General features: G+C 37.7%; 2 protein-coding genes across 2 annotated transcripts in view; both read left to right on the top strand.

Moving 5' to 3' along the window:
* The window catches only part of GTPBP10 (GTP binding protein 10), a 33,041-nt gene extending 32,644 nt beyond the window's left edge, over positions 1 to 397 (top strand). The window contains exon 10 of the mRNA XM_003782655.2: positions 115 to 397. Coding sequence (XP_003782703.1) covers positions 115 to 371 — 257 coding nt within the window. The 3' untranslated portion in view covers positions 372 to 397. The remainder of the gene's footprint in view (positions 1 to 114) is intronic.
* A 13,736-nt stretch (positions 398 to 14,133) lies between these two features.
* Positions 14,134 to 23,971, top strand: CLDN12 (claudin 12). The gene is made up of 3 exons (XM_023519484.1): positions 14,134 to 14,249; positions 16,399 to 16,490; positions 21,623 to 23,971. The coding sequence occupies exon 3, from the start codon at positions 21,656 to 21,658 to the stop codon at positions 22,388 to 22,390; it is 735 nt and encodes a 244-aa protein (XP_023375252.1). The 5' UTR covers positions 14,134 to 14,249; positions 16,399 to 16,490; positions 21,623 to 21,655; the 3' UTR covers positions 22,391 to 23,971.
* The last annotated feature ends 2,224 nt before the right edge of the window (positions 23,972 to 26,195 follow it).

Below are 26,195 nucleotides of genomic sequence, written 5' to 3' on the forward strand. Positions count from 1 at the left end.
AAAAAAAAAAAAATGGTAAGTGGTTCCTTGCTTCACAGACCAAACCTCTAACACAATTTTGACTTACTTTCAAAAACAATGAAAATCAACTTAGCTTAGTGTTCTTTGTTTCAGATTTTTTGCATTTATTTGGGGAAAGCATGATTCCAGAGAAGACTATGGAGTTCCAACATATCATCCCTATATCTGCAGTTACTGGAGAAGGAATTGAAGAATTAAAGAATTGCATAAGAAAATCACTGGATGAGCATGCCAACCAGGAAAATGACACATATCATAAGAAACAGTTGCTAAATTTACAGATTTCTAGTACAGCATCTTGCAGCAAGCCACTGTCCGAGCATACTGTTACTAGAATGGATGTAGTTTAAGTCTATTAAAAACAGTATTGGTGGAATACATGTTTCCCTGAAAATAAGACCTACCCAAAAAATAAGCACTAGCAGGATTTCTATGCATTTGTTAAATATAAGCCCTACCCCGATAATAGGACATAGTGATGGATGTGGCTATGTAGATGCCGTGCATTTCAGCAAAGAGCGGTAAGGAAGACTGGAATGCCTTTATCTGTCACAGCTCCTTTCTCCCAGCCCTTCCCACTTGTGCGGGTGTGCATGTGGTAACTGCGGTGGCAGGTATCCTATTGCACACTATAGGCTAGGGGAAAGGAGTTCATGCATCACTAGCACCAGCTCCCCCTGTCAGGTTCCAGAAGATGACATAACTCTATTTGAATAAATGTAGATTGTTGTATTATACTTAATAAAAATAAGACATCCCCTGGAAATAAGCCCTAGTGTGTCTTCTTGGGAAAACATAAATATAAGACAGTGTCTTATTTTCAGGGAAACATGGTACTATTTAACCTTAAGAAAGAAAGAAATCTTGTTTTTTGTGACAACATGGATGAAACTGGAGGACATTATGTTAAATGAAAAAAGACAGGCCTAGAAAGACAAATACTACATGGTTTCACTTAACATGTGGAATCTTAAAAAATTTAGCTCTTAGAAGCAGAGAGTGAAAAGGGGATACCAGAGGGTCAGGGGATGAGTAGATAACATATTGATGAAAGGATACAGAATTTCACTTAGATAGGAATGTTCAAGAGATCTACCATGTAGCATTGACTATAGTTAATAACAATATGTTGGCTTGGTGTCTGTGGCTCAAGTGGCTAAGGCTCCAGCTACATACACCTAAGGTGGCAGGTTCAAATCTAGCCTGGGCCCGCCAAACAACAATGGCAACTGCAACCAAAAAAATAGCCAGGTGGTGTGGCTGGCGCCTGTGGTCCCAGCTACTTGGGAGGCTGAGGCAGGAGGTTTGCTTGAGCCCAGGAATTAGTGCTGTGAGCTGTGATGCTACAGCACTCTACCCAGGGGAACTGCTTGAGGCTCTTTCTCAAAAAAAAAAAAAAAATGTGTTGTATTTTTTAAAAATCAGGAGTACATTTTAGGTGTTCTTACCACACAAAGTATATGAGGTAATGCATATGTTAATTAGCTCAATTGAGCCATTCCACAATTTATATATATTTCAAAATAAGGTGTATGTAAATATATACAATTTTTCTATGTCAATTAAAAAAATAGTATTGAGATTGTGTATAGTAGTATTACTAACCTTTTAAAGTGTTTTTTGTAGTTGAGTATATCAATAGCAAAAAGAAAAGTAACTGAGAGCTAAAAATTACATTTTATAAGTTTATGATCCATCCACCTATAGTAATATTCTCTGATATTCCTTTATTTATGATGTTCCTATTGGGATCATTTTTAAAAAATAATATAGATTCCCTTGATTATTAGAATGAGCAGGTAAGTTGGTGGTTTGTTGCTGAGTCTGTCCTGTTCTTGGTTACACTAAATACATACTAGGTCTCTTTTTTGGAAAACTTCAAAACCCTGAATTTGAATGTATGGTTAGTGATAATAAAGATTGTGGATAATATTTAACAGAAACCAGCAGATAGAAGTTTGTGATTTGAACTTTTGAAATTTTTTTTTTCTTAGGCATTTTTTCCTACATTACGAGAGGCTGGCCCATATACTTCATCTTCTTATGTCCTAGTCTGTTTCACTTTCCATGTTCATATTTTAGTAAAGAGAGAGCAAACAGGAAGTACTCTTATTAAATAAGACTATCCGTTGGGCATGGTGGCTCAGGCCAGGAGTTGGAGACTGTCCTAAGCAACATAAGATTCGTCTCTACAAAATAATATAAATATAAAAAATTATCCAGGTGTGGTGGCACATACATATAGTCATAGCTACTTGGAAGGCTGAGTGGGAAAGGTTGCTTTTGCTTGAGGCCAAGAGTTTGCATTACAATGAGCTGTGATCACACACTAGCACTCCATCCAGCCTGGGCAGCCCAGTTAAACCGTGTCTCTACACAAAATAAATAAGTAAAAATTATCAGTCATCAATGTATTTATAGGAGAATGCAATTTCCGAATTTCCACCTAAGTATTTCAAAAATAGAAATCGAGTGTTTTCTTTTTAAAGGAGTTTTATTATAAAATTTACATGTTCATTGTAAAACACCAAACATTCAAACAGTACAAAAGCATATAAAGTAAAAGATAAACCTCCCTTTTCTTTTGCATGAGGGCTCTCAGTTGTGCCCATAGAAAACCACTGTTAATACTTTTGTGTTCTTACAGAAATTTTTATGCGTTTTTTTTTCCAAATGAGTTCATCATGTAAATTTTTTAATTTCTTTTTTATAAAATAGCAAGTTAATGAATTTTTTAAAAATCTTCAGTACTACCTTTAAATTATTTTGGAATTTAATGTTTAGCGGAGCCTTTATATATGGCTATTTATACTTTTGTAAAGTATTAAAGAAATATGATGAATTGTTCTGGACTTAAATTTCTTCTTTGTGAACATCTTTTTACTAGTATTATTTCACTTTTATTTCTTCTCTTTTCCATTCCCCACTCCTACTTCCTATTCCAGTCCCTGGACTGGCCCTTACTGTATTTTTTTCTTCTTCAGGGCACAGGTCTCATGTCAAGTACTGTAGAGCAGGGGTCCTCAAACTTTTTAAGCAGGGGGCCAGTTCACTGTCCCTCAGACCGTTGGAGGGCCGGACTGTGAGCCCCAGGACAAGTCAGCTGCTAAGCAGGACAGGCAGCAGTGGCAAAAACACCCAGTGGGCCAGATAAATGTCCAAGGGGGCTGCATGTGGCCTGCGGGCTGTAGTTTGAGGACGCCTGCTAGAGGATATTACATGGATAGCGTTGAAGAGAACAGAGAGGATCTGCTGTCTTCCTGGAGCCCACATTCAGTAGCAGAAACTGCAGAGGTTTGCAGTTCCACTTTACAACAAAGGAATGAGAGTGGGGGAAAGCATTTAGAATTTGTACTGATCATAGTGATCATGGTTCATAGTAGGTATGTTTTATATTCATTACTTCAGTATCATTTCCGTTTTCTTTGCTAGCTCTATTAATTCCTAAATATAAACAAGCATCAATGTGAACACAGTTTAATCAGATGAATTCCTAAAATCCTGATACCATGATCTTAGTTTGAACGGTGGCAGAGGATAGTAAATGTACGTTGAGGATTAAGGGGAATGCTGTCTATCCTATTTGCTCTGTCAGTAATACCCAGGGAACCATGCTGCAATGGAGTGAAGCATTTTATTAGGTGATTCACTAAAATGTTCCACTTAGTAGTATTTTCTAGTTACCAAAAGCATAGTCTATGTACCTTTATTTGATTTTTTATTTTTATTCTAAACAAAATTAATAATTTGATTTTTATTCTAAACAAAAGGAAAAAAATCCAGATGCCTTTTGTATTTATGAAAGCTTAATTTTTAAAATATTAGGATTTGTTTTGAAGTAATAACTTTTAATATTTAAGATGCATTTTATTTTGCCCCATAGAACTTTTCATTTTTAACTTTAAAAATGCATTCTTCAAATACAAACTTTTTAGAATATTTAATCATTAGAGGTGTTACTGAATAACACCAGTATTAAATGCAGTATATAGCAAATTTTTACAAAGTCCTACTAGTTCTTGCAGAGTTTGCTGTAACAGATTGATTTACCATAATAAAATACAAGTTTTATACCCATAGATACTGTCTGATACTGTGCTGGGATGTTGGATCTGTGCCATGAATATTCCACCTATGGAATAAACAATTCCAGAATACCTATTGTGCTTTTTGTGATATGTACCCATATCATGGTGAGATGAACTTTATGTTTTCTTTTAAATGGTATTAGTTATGTGATCAGGGAAAATTATAATAGGAAAAATTAGGTCAGAGTTTTATTTCAGGTTTTTAGTTTTCTTGTGATATTGTGTTTCCTTTTAGCTTAGAGCTTATTTGCTGTGCAGGGATGGAGGTTAGAGATTCCTTAGAGTAGTTAATAAAAATCTGAAAGCTACAGATTTTTTCCTTGGCAAAAGAATGTACAGAAACACTTGAAATATTTTTAAACCAGTTTCAAAGGGTTTGCAGAGTTTAGATTTAAAACTCAGTTAACAAAGGTAAGTTCATGCAGAAATCAACAGTGTTATTAAGGTGCAATTAAAAATGTTTCAAAGTAACAGCATACGTATACTTACAAAGTATAGCTTTAAAAGTGAAAATTACCAATGATGCAAATTATAAGCCTACACAAATGACACCTTATCACAAGAATATGGTAACATTTTGTTTAAAGACCAAATAGTGAATTTAATGTATATTTTTGAATCCATGAGACTGTCTTAAGTTTGGTTTAAATCTGTCCTTCCTCACGGAATAGATAAGTAAAACAAATCCAGAATTTTCATATGCTGAACAGTGTGCTGAGCAGATCACAAATAATAACTTATTTAAACACTGTACCATATTGCTTCCTGGTCACCTATTATTTTTTTAGCTTGGGTAGTGTATACATGAGGTTTTTTGTTTTTTTTTTTAACTTGTTCAAGAGTCTAAAATAATTTGATTTTTTAAAAAGACATTTATAAAAAAAATAGTTTGCCTTATAAAAACTTATAACTGAGGAATTAAGCCAGTGAGGTAAATACAGTTGACATAAAATGTTGGCAGACGGCATTCTATAATTTTTACCTCAAAGCTAAACATTAATGAAAAACATCTTAAAGAGATATTTCACATGCATTTTATTTGGTTTCCGTTTTCTGAGTGGAGCTTGGCAAGTACGGGTAATAATGTGTTAGGGGAACCTCTTTAGCTTTGCATGGATAACACTTCAGCTAAAGGAAAAAAGCAAATAGATAATAGAAATGAAGAAGAGAGGAAAGAAATAAAAATATACATGTTGGAAAGTTGTAATACGTCCCTGTGAATAACTTAGGAGTAACAGATAAGGTTATTGCTTTATTTGACTATTGTAAGCATAAAAAAGCTGGAGGCAATTTCAACTACTATTTCTTACCGTAACCAACCACTAATTTTAGGGAATTCTATTAATATTTAAAAATTTTTTCTCTCACAGTGTGACAATTGCTTAATCATTAGTTGTGTACTTGGAAGACTTCAGAGGAAGTAAGCCCCTTTGTATATATTATTAATGTGTTTATAGTAGAAATTAAATTATTTGGGATGCCCAGATACCAAACTATGCAAGACATGGTTATTATATGAATCCCATCCTTTGAAATACTTGGAATTTGAAAAACAGGATATGCAGTTTATATTGTAACTAATTTTGGACCAATATATGGGAAGATGGTTTTTGCTATTAATTTTATGAACTCTAAAGTGTATTGAAAGTTGAAAGCAAAGGGAAAAGCTTCCTTTGTATGTGGCCCATATTCCAATGTGCTTTTCTGAAATCACCATTATCTTCTGATCAGTGCCTTCACTTTTTATTTGGTTATCAGACATGATTGGTATTATTTCTGTATAAAAGCCTTTAAGAAGACCATGATGCAGTTTTCTTAAGAAAAAGGACATGATTATAAAGCTATAATATGCCTTCAATTTTATTTGTGTATGATTGTATACAAATTGAGGGAGATTGAGAATATTTTAAATCAAGGACGGATACTGAGTAAAAAGTTTATGACTTTGGATGGATTTGAAACTAAATTCAATCACAGTAAATAAGAGCCCCTGGGAAATAAGAGTACTCTATAATAATTGAGCCTCAGTTTTAAAAACAATTCTTTCCAGGAATTGATACCACTTTGGGGTCAAGAGATATTGTAAGAACAATAAAATGAGCACACCATAGTCTTTTTTCCTATGATGTGAATCAGAAAAACTCATCAGCATTAACAAACCATTCATATTATACAGCAGTCTTCCCTTATCTATAGGGGATATATCCCATGACCCCTAGTAGATGCCTGAAACTGTGGATATACCAAAACCTCTATATACTAGAGGATTTTTTTTCTCCTATGCATACATACCTATGTATAAAGCTTAATTTGTAAGTTTGGCCCCATAAGAGAGTAATGATAATAAAATAGAATAATTATAACAATATGCAAAAATCCAGTTATGTTAATATAGTCTCTCTTTCTGAAAATATTGTACTGTAGTGACCCTTCTTGAGATGATCTGAGATGATGATATACCTAGATGATGAGGTTGAGGGAATGACATATAGGCAGTGTGTCATGGTGTTAGGCTACTATTCACCTGATGATATGTCAGGACAATTACTTGCTTGGAGTGATCCTGGATCATGGAGCCATGATGATGTCAGGAGCAGAGAATATCAATGACAAACAGGCAGGTAGCATATCCACATGGTTCCACTGGACAAAGGGTTGACTCACCTCCTGAGTGGGATGGAGTGATTTCATCATACTGCTTAGAATGGCATGTGTTTATTTCTGGAATTTTTTATTTAATATTTTCAGACCATGTTTGACCATGGGTAACTGAAACTACGGTAAGTGGTGAGAGTACCATAATGCCAAATTTGGAACACACTCAACCAAAGTTTAGCATACAGGTTTCCTTTTTAAAAACTGGCAAAAAATAGTAGTCGTGGTAGTGGACATACAAGACAAAGATTTAAAGCACTCAAATGCAATTATAGGCAAAGGCCTTCAGTTATCCTATTTATAGGCCAATTCTTTTGTCCAATCCCTTTCCCTCTCTCCCTCCTCCCTTCACTAATAATTTTGTTAAGGAAGATTAGAAAAAAAAAGGTGTTGCTAAATTTGGTGGTACATAACAAGTTACTGAAAAGTTTTTTAGTTTTGTTCGTTTGTTTTTTATTATTGGGGATTCATTGAGGGTACACAGAACCAGGTTACATTGATTGCATTTGTTAGATAAGGTTCCTCCTATAATTGTGTCCTGCCCCCCAAAGGTGTACCACACCCCTTTCCCCCCCTTTTCCTTTTCTCAGCTCTTCCCATCCCCTACCTCCCACAGTGTATTAGGACTTAGTTGTCCTCATATCAGAATTGAATACATAGGATTCTTGCTTCTCCATTCTTGTGATGCTTTACTAAGAATAATGTGTTCCACCTCCATCCAGGTTAATACAAAAGATGTAAAGTCTCCATCTTTTTTAGTGGCTGAATAGTATTCCATGGTATACATAGACCACAGCTTGTTAATCCCTTCCTGGGGGCATTTAGGCTGTTTCCACATTTTGGCAATTGTAAAGTGAGCTGCTGTAAAGAGTCTAGTGCAAGTGTCCCTGCGATAGAAGGATTTTTTTTCTTCTGGGTAGATGCCCAGCAGTGGGATTGCAGGATCAAATGGGAGGTATCAGCCTGGGGAAGGACTTCATGAGGAAGACCTCCATGGCAATTGCAACAACAAAAATAAACCAATAAGACTTAATGAAACTGAAAAGCTTCTGTACAGCTAAGGCGACACCAACCAAAGCAAATAAACAACCTACACATTGGGAAAGGATATTTGCATATTTTGAATCAGACAAAAGCTTGATAACTAGAATCTACAGATAACTCAGATTAATACACATGAAAAAAGCCAACAATCCCATATATCAATGGGCAAGAGACATGCATAGAACCTTCTCTAAAGAAGACGGACGAATGGCTAACAAACATGAAAAAATGCTCGGCATCCCTAATTATTAGAGAAATGCAAATCAAAACCACCCTGAGTAATCATCTAACCTCAGTGAAAATGGCCCACATCACAAAGTCTCAGAGCTGTAGATGCTGGCATGGATGTGGAGAGAAGGGAACACTTTTACACTGCTGGTAGGACTGCGAACTAATACAACCTTTTTGGAAGGAAGTATGGAGAACCCTCAAAAAATTCAAGCTAAAAAGTTTTTAAAGTGACATCTTATTGTTTAACTTACTCAGAACCTTCTTTTCCTTTATTACTTTGTTAGGGCTGCCATAACAAAATACTACAAACTGGATGGCTTAAACCACAAAAATATTTTGTCTCACAGTTCTGGAAGCTGGATGTCCAAGATCAGGGTGTGGGCAGGGCTGATTGCTTCTGAGGGCTGTGAAAGAGATTCTGTCCTATGCCTGTAGCTTAGCTTCTGGTCATGTACTGGCAATTTGGGGCATTGTTTCCCTTGTAGAAGGATCACCCTAAATTTGACCTTCACCTTCATGTAGTCTCTCCATGTGCCTGGTCATCTCCAAATTTCCCCATTGTATGCGGACACCATACAGACTCAGATTAGGGTCCACCATACTGACCTCATTTTAACTTGATTACCTCTGTAAAGACCTTGTCTCCAAATAACGCTGCATTCTGAAGTAATGGGATTACGACTTTAACATACACATTTTTGAGAGATACATGAAACAGTAATAATACACTCCACAACTACACTTCCCAACTTGTCAATTAATATATAACGTTATCTGTTTTTTGACAGGCTTCCATAAAGAATAGTATATGGGGAGTCTTTTTCATTAATTTGTATTTCTTGCATTTCAGTCATGGATTTGGAAATACTCTTACAAGATGTGACTAACATAAAAAGGGAAACAGTATATGCAAATTAGTTTACATTTTGGAGTTGATGAATTGTATATACCTCAAAGATACAAAGATTCAAATAAAGGGGAATGGAGGTAGGATTTGAGGAGGGGGTAAAGAGTATAGTGCGAGGCCATTTCAAGTTCAGGAATAGCTGGAATGAGCAGTTTGAGTGAGTAGAGTTGCAGAGGCAGACATCTTAGAGGAGAATGGACTGAGTCTATAGAGTTCTAAGCAGTGACAGCACTATTTTAGGAAGGTTCTCTGCTTCATAATTCTTGACTTTCTAGCAAATTACTCTGTATCTCAATGTCTTTGCCAGTAATATGGGATTATTGGAATTAGATAATCCATGAAAAAGAATTCAGTGTTTGATATGTAATAACTAAGGTTATTATTTTTAATTAACATTAATATACAGGGTATCCCTAAAGTGGCCATACCTGGGGAAAATGGGAGATTGTAGCTAAATATATCTTTGTTTACAGAAATTAATTACAAAATGTTATAAAATATTAACAATGTTCTAGACATTTTTGCCTTTTCATAAAATTTTGTAATATTTTCTAGATGTACATTAACTACAATTTCCCATTTTCTCTATGTATGGTGACTTTAGGGGTGAATTTTGGGACACTTTGTATATGTAAGGAAATCATTGCACCTATTCTTGATATCAAGAGGTGAGGGCTTGGATAGAATTGTGATAATTCCTTGTTAAATATGGGGCAAATGGATATTTCAAAGGAAGAACCAGGGGATGTGGTTCCAAATTTGAGTGAAAGGTGTAAAGAAACTATCAAATGAGTTAGGAAATAAAGTGAAACTACTAACAAAATAAGGAGTGACAGGAGACAAAGGGGTATTTTAAAATCCTTTCCAATCCTACATTGGAGCTTGTCTGACAAGATTTTCCTGTTGTACTCTGATGTCAGAAGACGTCAGATGTCTGACACATTTTTTGCTTGTTTGTTTTTGTTGCATAACAGGAACAGTTAATGCTTCTAGGAAGGATTTTCCAAGTGATCTCAACAAGAAGAAACTTCTAGGAATATGAATGACGTGCCTATCAATATGATATGACAATGACATGCCTCTCTTTCCAGGAGAACAGTTAGTGGCAATGCTGAGTACGTTCTTTGGCCCTCAAACACAGCCGAACACTGGTTATAGTAAGAAACAGCCTGTTCAATTTGAAAAACTGACAATTATTTTAGAATACACAAAAGTTCTGGGGAAGAGTGGACAGAGCTGATCAGTACTGGGGATATTAACAGATTTACAAAGAAGTCCTACAAATGGTAGAAAAAACTATTCTTCTGGTTGATGAAAGTTGCTCTTGTGAACAACTACATCCTTTACTCATTCGATAAGGAGAGTGGAGAAAAAGCATGGACCTACCTTTCTTACAGGAGAAATCTCATCACTGAGCTTGTGAGCAGTATGAGGAACAGAAATTCAAAAAAGAGGGGAAGACCATCATCTTCTGACACTGAGGAAAGGCTAAATGGGAAGATGCATTTTATAATGAAAAATGAAAAAAAATCAACAAAGGATTGCATTTGCAGCAGAAGCCGTGAGAAAGGTGGAAGGAGAGAAACCATTTCCTACTGAGACATGCAAGAGAAATCTTGGACTTCATCCTGGAGATTGCTTCGAAAAGTATCACACTCCAAAAATGTATAAACATAAATAAAAACACTTTGTGTAACCTAAAATAGGTAATAAAATTATCAGTTTATATTTTTCTGTTTTAAAACTGTAGGATAATTACAAGTAATCTACCAAGTATGAGGGTGGCAGGAAATTGGATTGGAAAGGTGATTTTATTTGGAACATGAGACATTTAAGTAATAACAGTTGCCATATGAGGTGGTAATGAAAAATAATTATTATATTAAATTTTGGAGAAGTCTTGGCCAGAGATACAGATTCAAGGACACAGAAATTGGATTTCCTTCTAAGGAATCTTTTTATTGACAGAGGGGGACCCAGGGAAGAACCTTTTGATAATTATACTGGGGATTGAGGTGAAGGAAGTGAAAGCCACTGACGGTCAGAGAACTACCCAGCCAAACAAAAAAAGAAAGCTAGAAATTTGGGCATTTCCAAATCCAAGAAAAAAGAGTTAGGAAATAGAGGCAGGCAGAGTTGTATAATGTGGATCTGAAGGTGGAAGAAAATTAGGACTGAAAAGAGGCCTTTGGAATCAGCAAGAAGTTATTAGGGACTGTGGTCGGTATAATAATGGTGCCTTAAGTATGTCTGCATTCTCATCTATGGAATCTATGAATGTGCTACGTTACACAGCAAGGGAGAATTAAGGTTGCAAATAGAAGTTGATAATCAGATGACCATAAAACAAAGAGTAATTCTGGATTATTCAGGTGGGCCCAAATAATTGATCGCAAGCATTCTTAAAAGACAGAAAAGGGAGGCAGAAAGAAGAGGGCCAGCATGATGTGCTGTGAGAAAGACTTGACCAACTATTGCTGGTTTTGAAGATGGAAGGAGGCCACGATCCAGAGAATGCAGGTGTCCTCATGAAAGTGAAGAAAACATATTCTTTCCTGGAGTCTCAAAAACCAAAAGAAGCTGACTAACATCTTGATTTTAGCCCAATGAGACCCATGTCAGACTTCTGACCTCCATAACTATAAATGTACCGCCTCTGAGTTTGTGATAATTTGCAATAGCAGCAATAGAAAATTAATATAGTAACCAAATGGGAATCTTTGAAGAATTTTAGTATTGTTAAGATTTAGTATTCTTAATATTTGTTTTAAGATTTGACTTACTAAAGTTAAAGAATCGCTGATGAGAAAAATGGGAAAGCTAAACTTTTCATTGCTAACCTAAAGTTACTTTAAGAAAGATATTATAAGACTCTAATCACTGAATTCCCTGCTAAGACTTTTAATTATTCCTTTCCATTGCCTTTTGTGCTGTGATTTTTTAAATTACTATAATCAGTTGCATATGCATCCCAGGTAATATTCATCAATGATCAAGAAATAAGTTAGGAGGGATTTCTTACTGGTTAGAAAGCTCACCTCACCTGCACGCAGGTGGAATAAAGCCATTTTAATTGCAAAAAAAAGTTATAAAATTATTTTGTAATGGTTATTTGAGTCAATCCTGGTTTTTTATTTTTGTTTTTTTGGGGGGGGGAGTTGTTTTGTGGATCAAAATACAGGTCTAAGGCATTTAATTGCACTTTACTTAATTGCACTTTGCAGACATCACAGTTTTTACAAGATGAAGGTTCGCAGTAACCTTGCATAGATCAAGTCTTCCTGTCACCATTTTTCTACAGTCTCTGTTTCACATTTTGGTAATTCTCACAATATTTAAAACTTTTTGATTATTATTATATTTGTTACGGTGATCTGTTAACAGTGCTCTTGGATATTACTATTGTAATTATTTTGGAGTGCCACAAACCACACCAATGTAAGATGGCAGACTGAATCAATAAACATACGTGTTCTGACTGCTCCACAACTGGCCCTTAGGCTGTCATTCCCTTTCTTCTTAAGCCTCCATTTTTCCTTGTGCTCAAGGTGCCCTCTGAAGGTGGTGCTGCCTGTCTTCTGGATGTGCAAGAAGATCACCCTTCATGTGGAAGTCCAACAAGCATTCCTGCTGGTGCATTGGGAAGGAGAACTTTCTCTCCTATGGCAGGTGGGGCCTTTTACACAAGGTGGTATCTGAAAGTGGTGCAGCCCCTCTCCTGCATGTGTAGGATGAGATCACGTTGTCACCCTTCACATGAAGCCCAGTAAGCATCGTCTCAATCCTGTTTTATAGACAATAGAACTGAAGTTCAGAGTAAAGATATCCTGTGTAACACTGCTGTTATCTATCTGCTATTGCTAGAGTTAGCCTGAAGCCCAGGCCTATCTGTGCCAAGAGATCTTTTCACCACCCAGTAGTATCTTTCTTATTATTACATTTGGGATCAGGTTGCTTTTAGCTTTAGCCTCATCTCTCCTCGGAAGCAGTATGGGAAATGAGAACAGGGTAGCAGTGGACAGACAGTAGCACCCCACCCTGCCATGTTTTAATCACTGATAATTCCATTGTTACTAGAGTAACACAAAAATAGAAAATGCCAACAGCAAACAGTAATTGTGTCAGACACTGTTGTAAACTTCTTTCATATAGTAATTCATTTAATCTTCATCATAATTTTCTGATGTAGGCATACTTTTGGTACAGATGAGGTACAAAGGGGTTACTTACCTTGCCCAAGGTTATACTGGGGCAGACTGGGATAGGGATAGGTACTATGTGTGGGAAAGTCAAGTTAGTTCAAATGCTAGCTGTATGCTCTATGTATGCTCTATGCTTTACCAAGTACCTCAGTTTTCAAGTCAATTGTGTAATGTAGGTAATCCTATTATCCATGTCTACAGATAATCTCAGAACTAGGTCACTTGCCCAGGGTCACCCAGCCAATATGTTGCTGAGCCCCACGGAAACCCTAGGCCACTTGGTTCTAAACTCTCTTCTACTTTGTGCCAAGTTGAACAGTTTGAGGGGGAAAACTTCAGTTTTAAGGAGTTTTTCTAACAATCTTCCTTCTATGGGAAGGTCACATTTAATAGGAAATATTTATATGGGTACCCAACTCAAAATTTTTAGTTTAAGGCTGAGATAGCTCAGGCCTGTAACCTAGCGCTCTGGGAAGCGAAGGTGGGTGGATTGCCTGAGCTCAGGAGCTCCAGACCAGCCTGAGCCAGAGCGAGCCCCTCCATCTCTAAAAAAAATAGCCGGGCGTTGTGGCGGACGCCCTAGTCCCAGCTACTCGCGAGGCTGAAGCTAGAGGATCGCTTGAGCCCAAGAGTCTGGGGTTGCTGTGAGCTGTGACACCACGACACTCTACCCAGGGTGAGAAAGTGAGACTCTGTTTTAAAAATATGTATTATTATTATTTTATAAACCGATAACCCAAATTTAGACGGAACAGAACGTGAAAGCGGAATCCGAGGAGACCGAAGTGGGGGAAGGAAGAAGGAATGGGTTGCAAGCGGCACAGCGGCCGCCGCGGCGCGGTGCGTTCTGGGAGCTGTAGTCCCAGGACTCCCGGCTCCCGTGGCTTCTGGGAGCTGTAGTCCCAGGACTCCCGGCTCCCGTGGCTTCTGGGAGCTGTAGTCCCGGGATTCCCGGCTTTCCGTGGGGGGCGGCGGGAGAGCAGGTCTGCGCTCCCAGAAGCCCTCGGGCGGCTCCGGAACGCACTTCCTGAGGAGCTGAGGAGGAGGCTGCCAGACGCTGCTCGGTGTGGGCGACTGAACTGCCCTGCGTGTGAGAAGCAGGTAGGTGTGGTCAGGAATGTCCTCGTTTCTGGGTCTTTAGCATAAGTAGTTGAGGATTTTATTAAAATAGCTGAGGGCAGAGGAATGAGATTGAGAAATGCTGACCACATTCGTGGACGTGAAAACTGAGTGAGGGGGATTTAATAAAGCGTTACAAAATTATTTTGTACACAGGAACACAAGAATATGGAAATGTCGAAGTGTGTTGCCGGAGCAGCAAAGGGCTGGGAGCTCGGCTGGGCCAGGTGTGAATGGAGCTGCAAGTTGCTATTTTTGAATAAGCAGCTGATGCTGGTTGTGTAATGATGACCTGCTTGCGGTTCAAACCCACTCGGTGTTGCAGGGATGGGCTCTGAGAGCGTCGGCAGTCGCTGTTGAAGTCTCTTTCCATTGGCTCTACCCAGGAGGGCTTTTTTTCCTTTCTGCCAGCTCTGCTGCTCCTAAGGACACAGCTACAAGGGGTGGAGGAGGAGAGAAGTGGTGGGGAGGGGGGAAGCTTGCCTTGGAAGCTTGGGGTTTTTTTTCCCCTGAAGTCCAGGTTTCTGTGTTCACTCCTTGGAGGGGCACTGTCACCACATTAGATAAAGACAGGACAGACTTGGTAACCCCACTTAAAATGATTGTCCAGGGATTCTGTTGTGTGTTATTAATTGTAAAAAGGACTTCCTCTGACTTCGGAGTAAGCAATTATGCTTGATACTAACTCTGGAAACATACATTTGGGGGGAAAACTTGATTGAAATCTCTGTGTAGACTGTTGTGGACCATATTCTGCATAATGATCATAATAGAGTTAGTGATGAATGCCTCCATCTGGGAAGCTCTCAGGCGTGTACACCTTTTCATTCTCATGCTACCTGTTTGAGGTAAATAGTATTTATAAAGCCTAGTGGGGTGTCTCACACCTGTAATCACAGCCCTTTGGGAGGCCAAGGCAGGAGGATTAGTTGACTGGGAGTTTAAGACCAGCCTTGGAAACATAGCAAGATCCTGTCCTTCTTCCTCCCTGGAAATTAATGGGGTGGGGTGGGAGGCCTGTAGTCCTAGCCACTCAGAAGGCTAAGGTAGGAGGATCACTTGAGGCCAGGATTTGAGGTTAAGTGAGCTGCGATCAGGCCACTGCCCTCCAGCCTGGGTGACACAGTCAGAACCTATCTCTAAGAGCAGTATTTAAAGAAGAAGTAGCTGATGTTTAAAGTAGGTATATGGAAGCATCCTAAAATGGTGGATTGGGCCATTGGTGGAACTATAAACTCAAAAGCATTCTTGTAGCAAATTTTAGGATGCTTAGTGCATGTCAGCTTCACCTCGCTTTGCTGCTAGTATCCTTTTAAAAAGTCTAGAAGACACAATGAATTTCTTTTCCTTCCAAGACAACTGCACATTGATTCTTCACCCCCTTTATTCTGTCACTATGATCAAGAAAAAGATTTAAAAAATTCATTAAGGCTAGGCATGGTGGCTTATCCTATAATCATAGCACTTTGGGAGGCCAAGGCAGGAGGATCACTTGTGAGCAGCATAGTGAGATCCCATCTCTACAAAAATACAATCAGCCAGGGGAGTGGGGAGGTGGTGATGGTGGTGGTAGTTGTGGTAGGGCAGACCTGTAGTTCCAAGTACTCAGGAGACTGAGGCAGGATGATCACTTGAGCCCAGGAGTTCAAGGCTAGAGTAAGGTATGAATCCACCAATGCACTTTAGCCCCGGCAACAGAGTAAGACCCTGTCTCAAAAAAAAAAAAAAAAAAAAATATATATATATATATATATAAAGACACACACACGGTGGCCATAAAGTTCATGTACAATTTAAATAGTTGCAGTTGTACTTTTTTTTTTATTTTGGGACTTTAAAAAATCATTAAATATGATCATTTATTGCCATGACAGTAAAGTGATTTTTATTTCTCCTATCGTCTCAAGTTACAAAATGAGAGTTAATTTTTTCTTTTGTATCGTACATATAAATAATGCATAAATTTAAGAATAAACTACCTTTAAAAAAAAAAACAAGTTGCCCTCCATTTTTTGGTATAACATTTCATTGGTTTTAGATGATTACTAGTTACTTTTCTAATCTATGTGAATTTACATTGAGTTTTGAGAGAAACACCATATTATTTGGGACCTTTTTCCTATTTCTTTAGGTCCAGATCATCACCACACTGTATGTTCAGATCTGTTTGTGTTTCTTCTAAGTTTATTAAAGCTGTTTTAAAACTATCAGACACCTCAAAGGGTAAGTACATCTTTGACTGTATCTCATATTTCTTCCTCTTGCTAATCATATATTAGCCAATAATGATACTTTTTTCTCTAGTTCCACAAAATAAAGATGTAGGAAAGACCTCCCTTGTAAGTGCAATGATTGATGACTTACAGTTTCTATGAAAACCCAAATTATAGGTAGAAGGGACTGCGAAGAATTAATTTAGCAGCTATTAGACATATGTTCTCTTATGGCTGTTCCTCAGAATTGTCCCTGAGAAAATAGCAATGGATCTATGAATTCCAAAATCTCTTAGCTACTAGTTCTGCTCCAGCCTTCTTTGAACCCTGTTTAAAATTCAAGGAAAGATATCATTTTGAATATAGTATTATTTGAAATGATGTCTTTGATAACAATTGTGTACTAAATTTTTTTTTCCATTTTGCAAAAACTATTTAATCAGAAAAAATAGAGGCAGGGCAGGATCCGGTGGAGCACCCAAGCCCCACCTGTCCCTGTAATTGTGTACTAAATTTTATCCATGTCCTCCAAAAGTCACTGTGGAGCAGATAGTCAAATGACTAATATGCAGTGGTAATCTTTACAACTTAAATTTCTGACCATATTCTGGTTTTCAAAGGGCTTTGCTATTTATGATCTCACAACTGTATTGTGGAATGTTTTAGAAATTTGAGGTTCAGCAGAGATAAGTGACTTGTCCAGTTTGTAAATGATAGGTTATGACTAGTATTTGGGCTTTGGTCTCCCAGACAGCAATACTGAGCTGCCTCCTGGATGGAAACAAATAAGCCACTCATCTGTACACATGACCCAGCTAGAAGCTGTCACTCAGCTAGTATTCATGACTGCTTGTCAGATTGGACACAGAATCTGACAAGCCTCATACATTTTCCACAGTCCCCAATTAGGGCTTTCATCTGGCAAAAAGATGTTTATTTCTCCCTATTTTTATTAAAAAAATAAATATTGTTTAGCTGTGATAAATAATAATTTGATGTTAATCACTTTCAACTAAGGGAGACATTCAATTCATGGCATACCTAATAAGTTGAAAACAGAAGAATCAACACAGGAATAATTGACTTTTCTAACCACTGTTGAAATAAGCCAATGTTGCTGAACTTAGATATGTATTTCTAGAGGCACAGTCTGTATGTAATTACCTCGCAATGGCCTCATCTCCTGATTATAGGTTTCTGGGGGAAGAAAATGAACTTTTGGCCAATAAGGAATAGAAAACGGGCATAGTCTAGAAGCAGCCTGAATGCTTCAGAACACAGGATTCTGTGTCCCAAATGATATGAATAGAACTGATACTAGAGTAAATATTTAACTGTCTCTCTGTATCCTGATCAGAGTCATATGGACCCTCTGTTTGTTCATTCAACAGATAATTGGGTGTTTTTTGTGTGCCAGTATTAGACATAGTGAACCGAATAGAGGGATCTTTGTTCTAGAACTCAGCTTGTTGGAAAGAAAACAATAGACAAGGAATTATAAGAATGGCCACTGCTCCAAAAAAAAGGACAAAGGTGCTACTAGAGCAGATAATCAGGAGTAGGAGGAAAGTTTAGGGAAAGCCTGGCTGGTAACTGAATGAAGAATAGATACTATTAGTTAAGCAAAGAAAAGGTTGTCATTAAGAAAGTTCTAGGAGAAAAAATAGAGGGAAAGCTCTTAACCAGATTAGAAAGTGGAAAATTTGGGAAATTAAAATTGATATGGCTACTTAGATTGTAATGTGTGAGGTGGGAGAGTGTCATGTAAGGAGTTGAGAATTTGGTAGGAATCAGATGGTTTATGCCATGGGAGGATTTGAAACTTTAGACACTTTATTCTATGAGAAATGGGAAATTACTGAATTGTAAGAAGTAGAGTGATGGGATCAGATTTGCATTTGAAAAAAATTATTCTGGATTCAATATAATTGACATATACACAAGTCTTTTTACCTTCAAGTCTGAACACATCCTGATCTGGAAGTCAGCATTATCTTTTGGTTTTAAAACATTAAACATATTGCTTTCCCTAGCTATCCTATAAAATGTTACTTTATCACTCTCAAGGGGTGTCTTATCAAATTGTAGGTGTGTGGAATTAAGAACAGGATATAAAAGGTAAAGCAGCCAGAGAAGCTCGGCACAATTCTAGCGCCAAGGTTGAAATTTAGCTTAAGAATTGTGGTTAATAGTATTTCCCTTCTGGGCGGTGCCTGTGGCTCAAAGGAGTAGAGTGCTGGCCCCATATGCCGGAGGTGGTGGGTTCAAACCCAGCCCCAGCCAAAAAAAAAAAAAAAAATAGTATTTCCCTTCTGAAAAAATGACATAGTATCATTGTTGACTCTCTGCAAGTAGGACTTTGATTCAGTTCCTGAGATCTGATCTAACAAGGCTTCATCAAGAGCAAGTTTAGAGGATTGATATAACACTTGATTGATTTCATTTTGGATATAGTTAAATGTAATTACTACTGAAATAAATATTGATCCACCTCTGTTCATTAATGTCGTTTGATATTCTGTAGCCTGAGAATTACAGGAATTTATTAATAATGAAGTTATACATTCTTGTTTCTCATTCCATTTGCATTGCAGGAATGAGTGGTACAGGGTAGCTTGGTTGGAGAAATATCAAATACATTGAAATTTCAAGTATTTGTTCCCTACCTCTAAAAGCAAGAAGGAATTGTGATTGGGTTAAGATTTTGAGTGTTATCTGGAGTTCTGAAACTTTGAAAGAAACATTTTTCTTATGTCTTAACATCTTTAATTGAATCTTTATTCTCCTTTGTTGCTCGATCTTTCTCTAGCTCTGAATGATAAATTTTTATGAACATTTTATTCATTTTGCCTAAAGCTAACAATAATCACTTTGTGTGTAGTAATCATATAATTGCTTTCCTATCGGTCTTTTTAGATGGCATAAAATAGCTTATTCTTTCCATAAGTCTCACTGTAAACACACTGGGAGCAAAGTCCAGATCTCGGTGGTCTCAGTGTCCTTCCAGGACCTAACAGAGTGTTTTGCACATGCCGGATACTGAGCACAGCATAAATACATGTTGAATGAATGATTGCTTGGTAGTAGCTACTTCCTTGTTTAGTTCTCCATTACCAATGGACCACCTTTGTGAGTTACTGTGGTCTTTGTACAGAGCCCACTACTCATTTATTTAACATTAGAACAACTTGTGAGCCAGGCATTGTGCAAGTTGCTGGCAGTTTGTGGGGGAGATGGGTGAATGGGCAAAAACCAACAGGGAACTGAATTCTGGAGCTTGGCATCATTAGTAGACTTTTCTTATGTAAACATTCTCAAATCTGCCGTAGAGTTCCCATGGCTGGACCAAAGTGTTCAGTTGTTAAAATTAAACAAGACTGTTTTTTCCCAAATTGCATGAAAAAAATAAGACTGTAATTTCTTTAAGCCTTTTCATCCATAGACTTTCCCCTAAACAATTGCCACTTCTAATAATACCAACAAAAGGCAACATAGTAAACAAGTAGTAAACTAATATTAATGGAAAAACTTACAATTAACTATGTTTAACTGGAGGACTTTTAACAAATGGTCATTTGAATATGTATATATAACAGGCATTTTTTTTTTTTGCTAGCAAAATTGTTCCTAGATTTTGTGATTGGCTTAAATGTACAAATAACATACTGTTTTCTAAAGAACATTGTGCCCTTCCACAGGAATACATGTGAGAATCAGATTCTAAGCCAGTTTCCTAGAATTGTGGTCATAGTCATCTTTCTGATACAAAACTCCTAGAAATAGTACTCCTCCATCTGAGCAGATAATATTTGATTTTGCAAAAGATGATGGACTTTCTAAACACCACTATTCTGAATCCAGGAATAAAAATTATTGTCAGCTTTGCCCAATTGTGCTCTGACCAAAAAAATGTAAATATGCTACCTCATTAGCTCTGTTGCCTCATAGTGGGCATTATAGAAAACAGAGAAAATACATTTGAATGGGGCTTTGAGTGTGAGTTTCAAACCCTTGAAGAAATTAAAGCTGAATAAGGTACTGGTTTTCATAGTTAGTCATATATAGAAGATGAACGTCACCTTTTAATTTCGTATGAAAGAACAGCCTATTTTCTTTATAATAACACTAATAGAGAATTGTTGTCATTGCTTCAAAAATCTTTGCATTCATCTTATATGAATAGTAATAGTGTAATAACCAACAAGAGCTGTAGATTTCCCTGAAAAGCACTGGGTCATCTTGAGTCAGCCAGGAAGTAGTTGAGAAGAATAATTTCAGGGACCTTTGTTCTCATCTTTTGACTAACTTATTGGAGACGAGTCGAGTCCATTTTTATAATTTCCTGGTGTGCCTTGTATGTAGGAATGAGATCAGTTTGCTTTTTCTTGTTTAACATTCATTCAGCAAATGTTCTTGAACTGCTCAGATGTGCCAAGCATTGAGTTGCTAAGAAGCAGTTAATATTTGGCGTAGCACTTAAAGTGTTCCACATGTGTTTTAAGCACTTGATATTCTATTACCTCATTGAACCCATGGAACAACCCTATGAGATGGGCATTGGGTTTTCAATTTTACAGATGAGGAAAATGAGGCACAGAGAAATTCTATAGCTGTCTCAGGGTCACTTGGCTAGTAAGTAAGGAGATAGGGATTAGAGTCCAAACATTCAAGCTGAGTCAGCCCTCAAGCCCTGCTGACCATAGGATGTAGTGCTTATTTCCCCACAACTTTGCCTTTTGTAAGCCATTTTCACCTGCAGTATGAACATTTGAGGCTAAATTTGTGGCATTTGTTGATGAGTGCTCTGGTCCTTGCTATATATAAAACACATTAAAAGTGCTTGATGTACATGTGTTGAAAGAATGGTTATTGACAACGAAGAGAATTAAGGTCTGATGGCTAAAGATTTTAATTGGTCTGTAACCCAGTCTGCAATGGCCAGTCACAGGTGTATGTGCCTGCGCTGTGAGGTCACACACATACATTTATATACATTTATATTGTACAGTGAGATGAAACAAAGGAGAGAGTTTTCCTCTTTGCATTGATTTTTCGTCACTAGATGTGTTGCCAGTTGGCATCACCTTTCCTGCTCTGTTCTACTGCCCCTCACGATTTGTCCTCTTGTGTGTTACCCCTTAGTCTGACTGACAGTACTGCACAAGCTTGCCTGCCATGGGCTGTCGGGATGTCCATGCAGCCACAGTCCTTTCCTTCCTGTGTGGAATCGCCTCCGTAGCAGGCCTCTTTGCGGGGACTCTGCTTCCCAACTGGAGAAAATTACGATTGATCACCTTCAACAGAAATGAGAAGAACCTCACTGTTTACACAGGCCTTTGGGTAAAATGTGCTCGGTACGACGGGAGCAGTGACTGCCTGATGTACGACACTACTTGGTACTCATCTGTTGACCAGCTAGACTTGCGTGTCCTCCAGTTTGCCCTCCCCCTCAGCATCCTGATTGCAATGGGTGCCTTGCTGCTTTGCCTGATTGGAATGTGCAACACTGCCTTCAGGTCCTCAGTGCCCAACATCAAACTGGCCAAGTGTCTGGTCAATAGTGCAGGTTGCCACCTGGTGGCTGGTCTTCTGTTTTTCCTGGCGGGTACTGTGAGCCTCTCCCCATCTATCTGGGTCTTCTTTTATAATGTCCACCTGAACAAGAAGTTCGAGCCAGTCTTTGCATTTGACTACGCAGTGTATGTCACTATTGCCAGTGCTGGGGGCCTGTTTATGACTTCTCTTTTACTGTTTATTTGGTATTGTGCATGCAAATCTTTGCCTTCTCCTTTCTGGCAACCATTGTACTCCCATCCTCCCAGTATGCATACTTACTCACAGCCCTATTCAGCACGATCCCGCCTCTCTGCCCTTGAAATTGACATTCCAGTAGTTTCACATACCACCTAGTGGGGAAATAGTTGTTAGAGAAAAATTCTCATAGCCTCACATTCCTCTCGTGCATGGAGCTCTTTTGGCCCTAAGTGCATTTTCCTTTGTTTCTGACCAGTCAGTGAAGCCAAATTTTTATGTCCTGTAGAATGAAGTGCTGCTAGTTTTTTTGAGAAGTATGTTATTTTAAATGTGAATCATGCCTCTTATCTTGCTTTTACTGGAAGGATTTTTGGCTTCTGTATTGATATGTGATGAATTCTTTAAGTAGAAAGGACCTGTGTCTCAACTGAGATGATTTGGAGCAACGTGTTAAAAAAGGATAGCTAAGAGAAACTGTTGTATACAATCTTTTAAAATATTTTAGAGTGTGTATTATTCTTTTTCTATAATATAATACCTTAAACTGGAAAAATGTCCATTTCAAATATAAGAAACTTCTTTCAGATAAGGGTAAAATTTTAACAGTAGTCAATAATGTACCAGCTTAACACTGTAACTTTTCTTCTCACTTGGGGCTAATTGTATGGATAGATGTCAGTATGTTGAAGGTTACTTTCTTGTGTGAGTTCCTTCTACCTCATGCAGATGTTTAAAAATAAAATACATTTTAAATGATGTCACAAGACTAACATTCTAAATATCTACTACAATGGATAACATGTAAATTAACTTTAAAAGTTAATAATTCTATGAATTGTATTATTGGAATTAAAATGTGCCATATGACAGGTTAGTGTTTCCTCTGAGACAGAAGTAATTTCCCAGGTATAATTCAATAAGCAGTAAGTACTTAACGCACATATATAATCTCTTAGTGACTAAGAGAAGTAAATAAAAGGGCCATAATGGTTTGTTCTCTTTCAGACATAAGTGTAGGGACAAGAGTCCCCTCTACTTATGACAGCTTCAGAGATTCACTTTGTTGACTGCCTTTTGAATGATGGGTACAGTAAGGTATGGTTTTACCGTGACCCTTGATTTAGTTCCTCTCCTATCACTGGTTATTCCCTTGAGCATATATCTCTGCCCAACACTTTAGTAGGTGCTACAGAGGATACATGAAAAGTATCAGATCTGGCTCCATCCGCCAAGACATTTTGATAGAGAAGACCTGTTTCTTGATAATAGGGAACAGTCTGACTGCATTGGCCTTAACTTCTCAATCATTAATCCAGGAATATATTTAACCAGCGACATGACTTCCTGGCAGACAGAAAAATTGTACACCACCAATATCTTGGACGTAGAAATTCAGTTACTTCAATCCATTGGATCGTGAGGGCACCTATGTTAACATAAAGGCTGTAATAACACCGTTTATCTGATTCATGAGAATGGGCAAAATGGAAGAGAGATCAAATTGTTTCCTTTCCACCTTTAAAAGCGTGATGATGTATTAGAGAGGAGTTTTTAAAATCTCTCTTCAGATGAGGTAACAATTGGATAAAACCATGTTAAAAGTGAGATGAACACTTAGAAATTCAGGGATATTGGTCTTAAGCCTTATGAATTGAGCCACTTATTAAATTGGTATAATTTGCTTAGCACTATATTCATAAGGATTTTGTTTTATTAACCATTATAGATTTTACAAATAGCTAGTAATATGGTAAAAGATTATTATGCCTTTTTGAAAATCTGAGTATGAGTCTGATATTTGTATAGATGTGTTTGATACTCCCTCCCCAATTCTAACACTAGTTTATGTATATAGCAAATAAATCCAGTTGTATAATTTTTAAATGCCATCAGTAGAAAGTATACAGGACTATGGTTTCTTAGTTTGGGCTTATGATTCCTTTTAGTACATTTTAATTTAATTTAATTTAATTTTTTAGATACAGGGTTTCACTGTCACCCAGGCTGGAGTATAGTGGTACGATTATAGATTACTGCAGCCTTGAACTCATGGGTCAAGTGATCCTCCTGCCTCAGCTTCCAGAGTAGCTGGCACTGTAGGCATGAGCCTCCAAAGCCGGCCATTTCTTTCAGCTCTGATTCTTGTCATTCATCTTGGATGTACCCAAGTCCTATGGCAGTTAGAATTTTGAGATTAGTTTTTCCCGTGTGCTAGTTAATTTTAGTCCCCTGTCTCGCTGAACTTTTTTGTCCAAAAGGATCAAGAATTCTACCATTCCCTTGATCTTTGCATAAACAATGTTAAAGAAAAATGGACTGAGCATTAATGATACTAGGTAAGTTTTAGTCTAAGGGATTACAAATGTAGACATTAAGCTATGGTACAAGAATCTTCTGGCTTCATAATCTGTAGCCTCAAATTATTAATTGTTATCAATTCACTAGGCAAAAGAAGCAACTGTTTCCTTATTGTCTTTTTTCTTTAGTGTTTTTGAGTTGCTATCAGTAGCTATTTTTTAAAGCCATTGAAAGAAAAGCAAGTATTTACCATTCTTGTTAGCCACTTTTGAGGACTCATTAAGCTATCATTGTGATGGAGGTGATACCTTTTTTATTGTTGTTAAAAGCCTATTAATGTTAAAGGCATTTTGTAAAAGCCACTTTGGAAAAACAACCTTAACTGTGGGACCATGTAGTGTATTTGATTTATCCAGCCATGGGAGAAAAAAAAAAATGAAACTGAGTTTACTTTACTTGTACATATATACTGTAACGGATAGTACGTTTACTGTAAACTGCAATGTAAAACCTCAATAAAAGTGCACTGTATTTCTTGATGTTTATTAAAAGATGTATTTTTACAAGTTTCTGCTTTTATTTTTTCCTCATTGCTTTAATGTAAAATATTTTAAGAAATGGCTCTTAAGTGTATGTAAATTGGAAAAGACATAATCTCACTTAAAGTCTAGAGAATAGACACTGGAAATGAATTGGTAATTACTCTATGGAAGTGTCAAATTTTTCATCCATTTCTCAGAGTGGTCCTGGGAGTTCACTGGGCTATTTTAACAGTCCACAGAGAAGCACTGAATGAAGTCGTCGGCCAGATTTACCATATGAATGGAGTTTTCTCATGGTCTGCCATCTTAGAGACTAGGAGTTCTCCAATGGTTAAGTGGGAGAACCCTTCCTTACTCTTTAGTGCAGGTGTACTCAAACTATGGCCAGCGGGCCACATGCGACCTGCCTAGGACATTTATCCGGCCTGCCAGGTGTTTTTGCTGCCGCTCTGTCCTGCTTAGCAGCCTACTCATCCCGGGGCCCACAGTCCAGCCCTCCAATGGTTTGAGGGACAGTGAACTGGCACCCTGTTTAAAAAGTTTGAGGACCCCTGCTTTAGTGCATGTGGTTACCAGGAGAAGTGTTCCTGACCAGCAAGTCACCTCAAAATTTCTGAAATTTGTGATCTTGTAGTTTTGGATTATAGCCATTTAGGGACAGTTCTTACATACCCTTCTTCCTGAAACCCAGTGCTCTACTGGGATGGCAGAGCTATGTGTTGCACTGGCAGTCAGACTGTTCAGTTAGGCATCCCCAAGTGGTTACACCACAGCACGATCCAGAGTCTGCATCTCCCTTCTTCAGGTTCACTAGGGGGACTATGTAGAGAAATGTTCTTGCTAACCACGTTCACAAGAGACTGATTTACCAACCCAAAGTGAGAAATACAGGTTGATTGTAACCATTATCTAAGACCAGTTCTAAAAAATATCCCCTGTGTAGAGCTCCTTATAGAAAAGACTGCTGCTAATACTGATAGAAAGTATAAGATGAGGCTCGGCGCCTGTGGCTCAAGTGGCTAGGGTGCCACATACACCTAAGGTGGCGGGTTCGAATCCAGCCCGGGCCCACCAAAAACAGCAATGACAGATGTAACCAAAAAATAGCCAGGCATTGTGGC

Source organism: Otolemur garnettii, unplaced genomic scaffold (genome assembly GCF_000181295.1).
Source record: "Otolemur garnettii isolate 467f Iridium unplaced genomic scaffold, OtoGar3 scaffold00005, whole genome shotgun sequence".
Classification (NCBI taxonomy): Eukaryota; Metazoa; Chordata; class Mammalia; order Primates; family Galagidae; genus Otolemur; species Otolemur garnettii.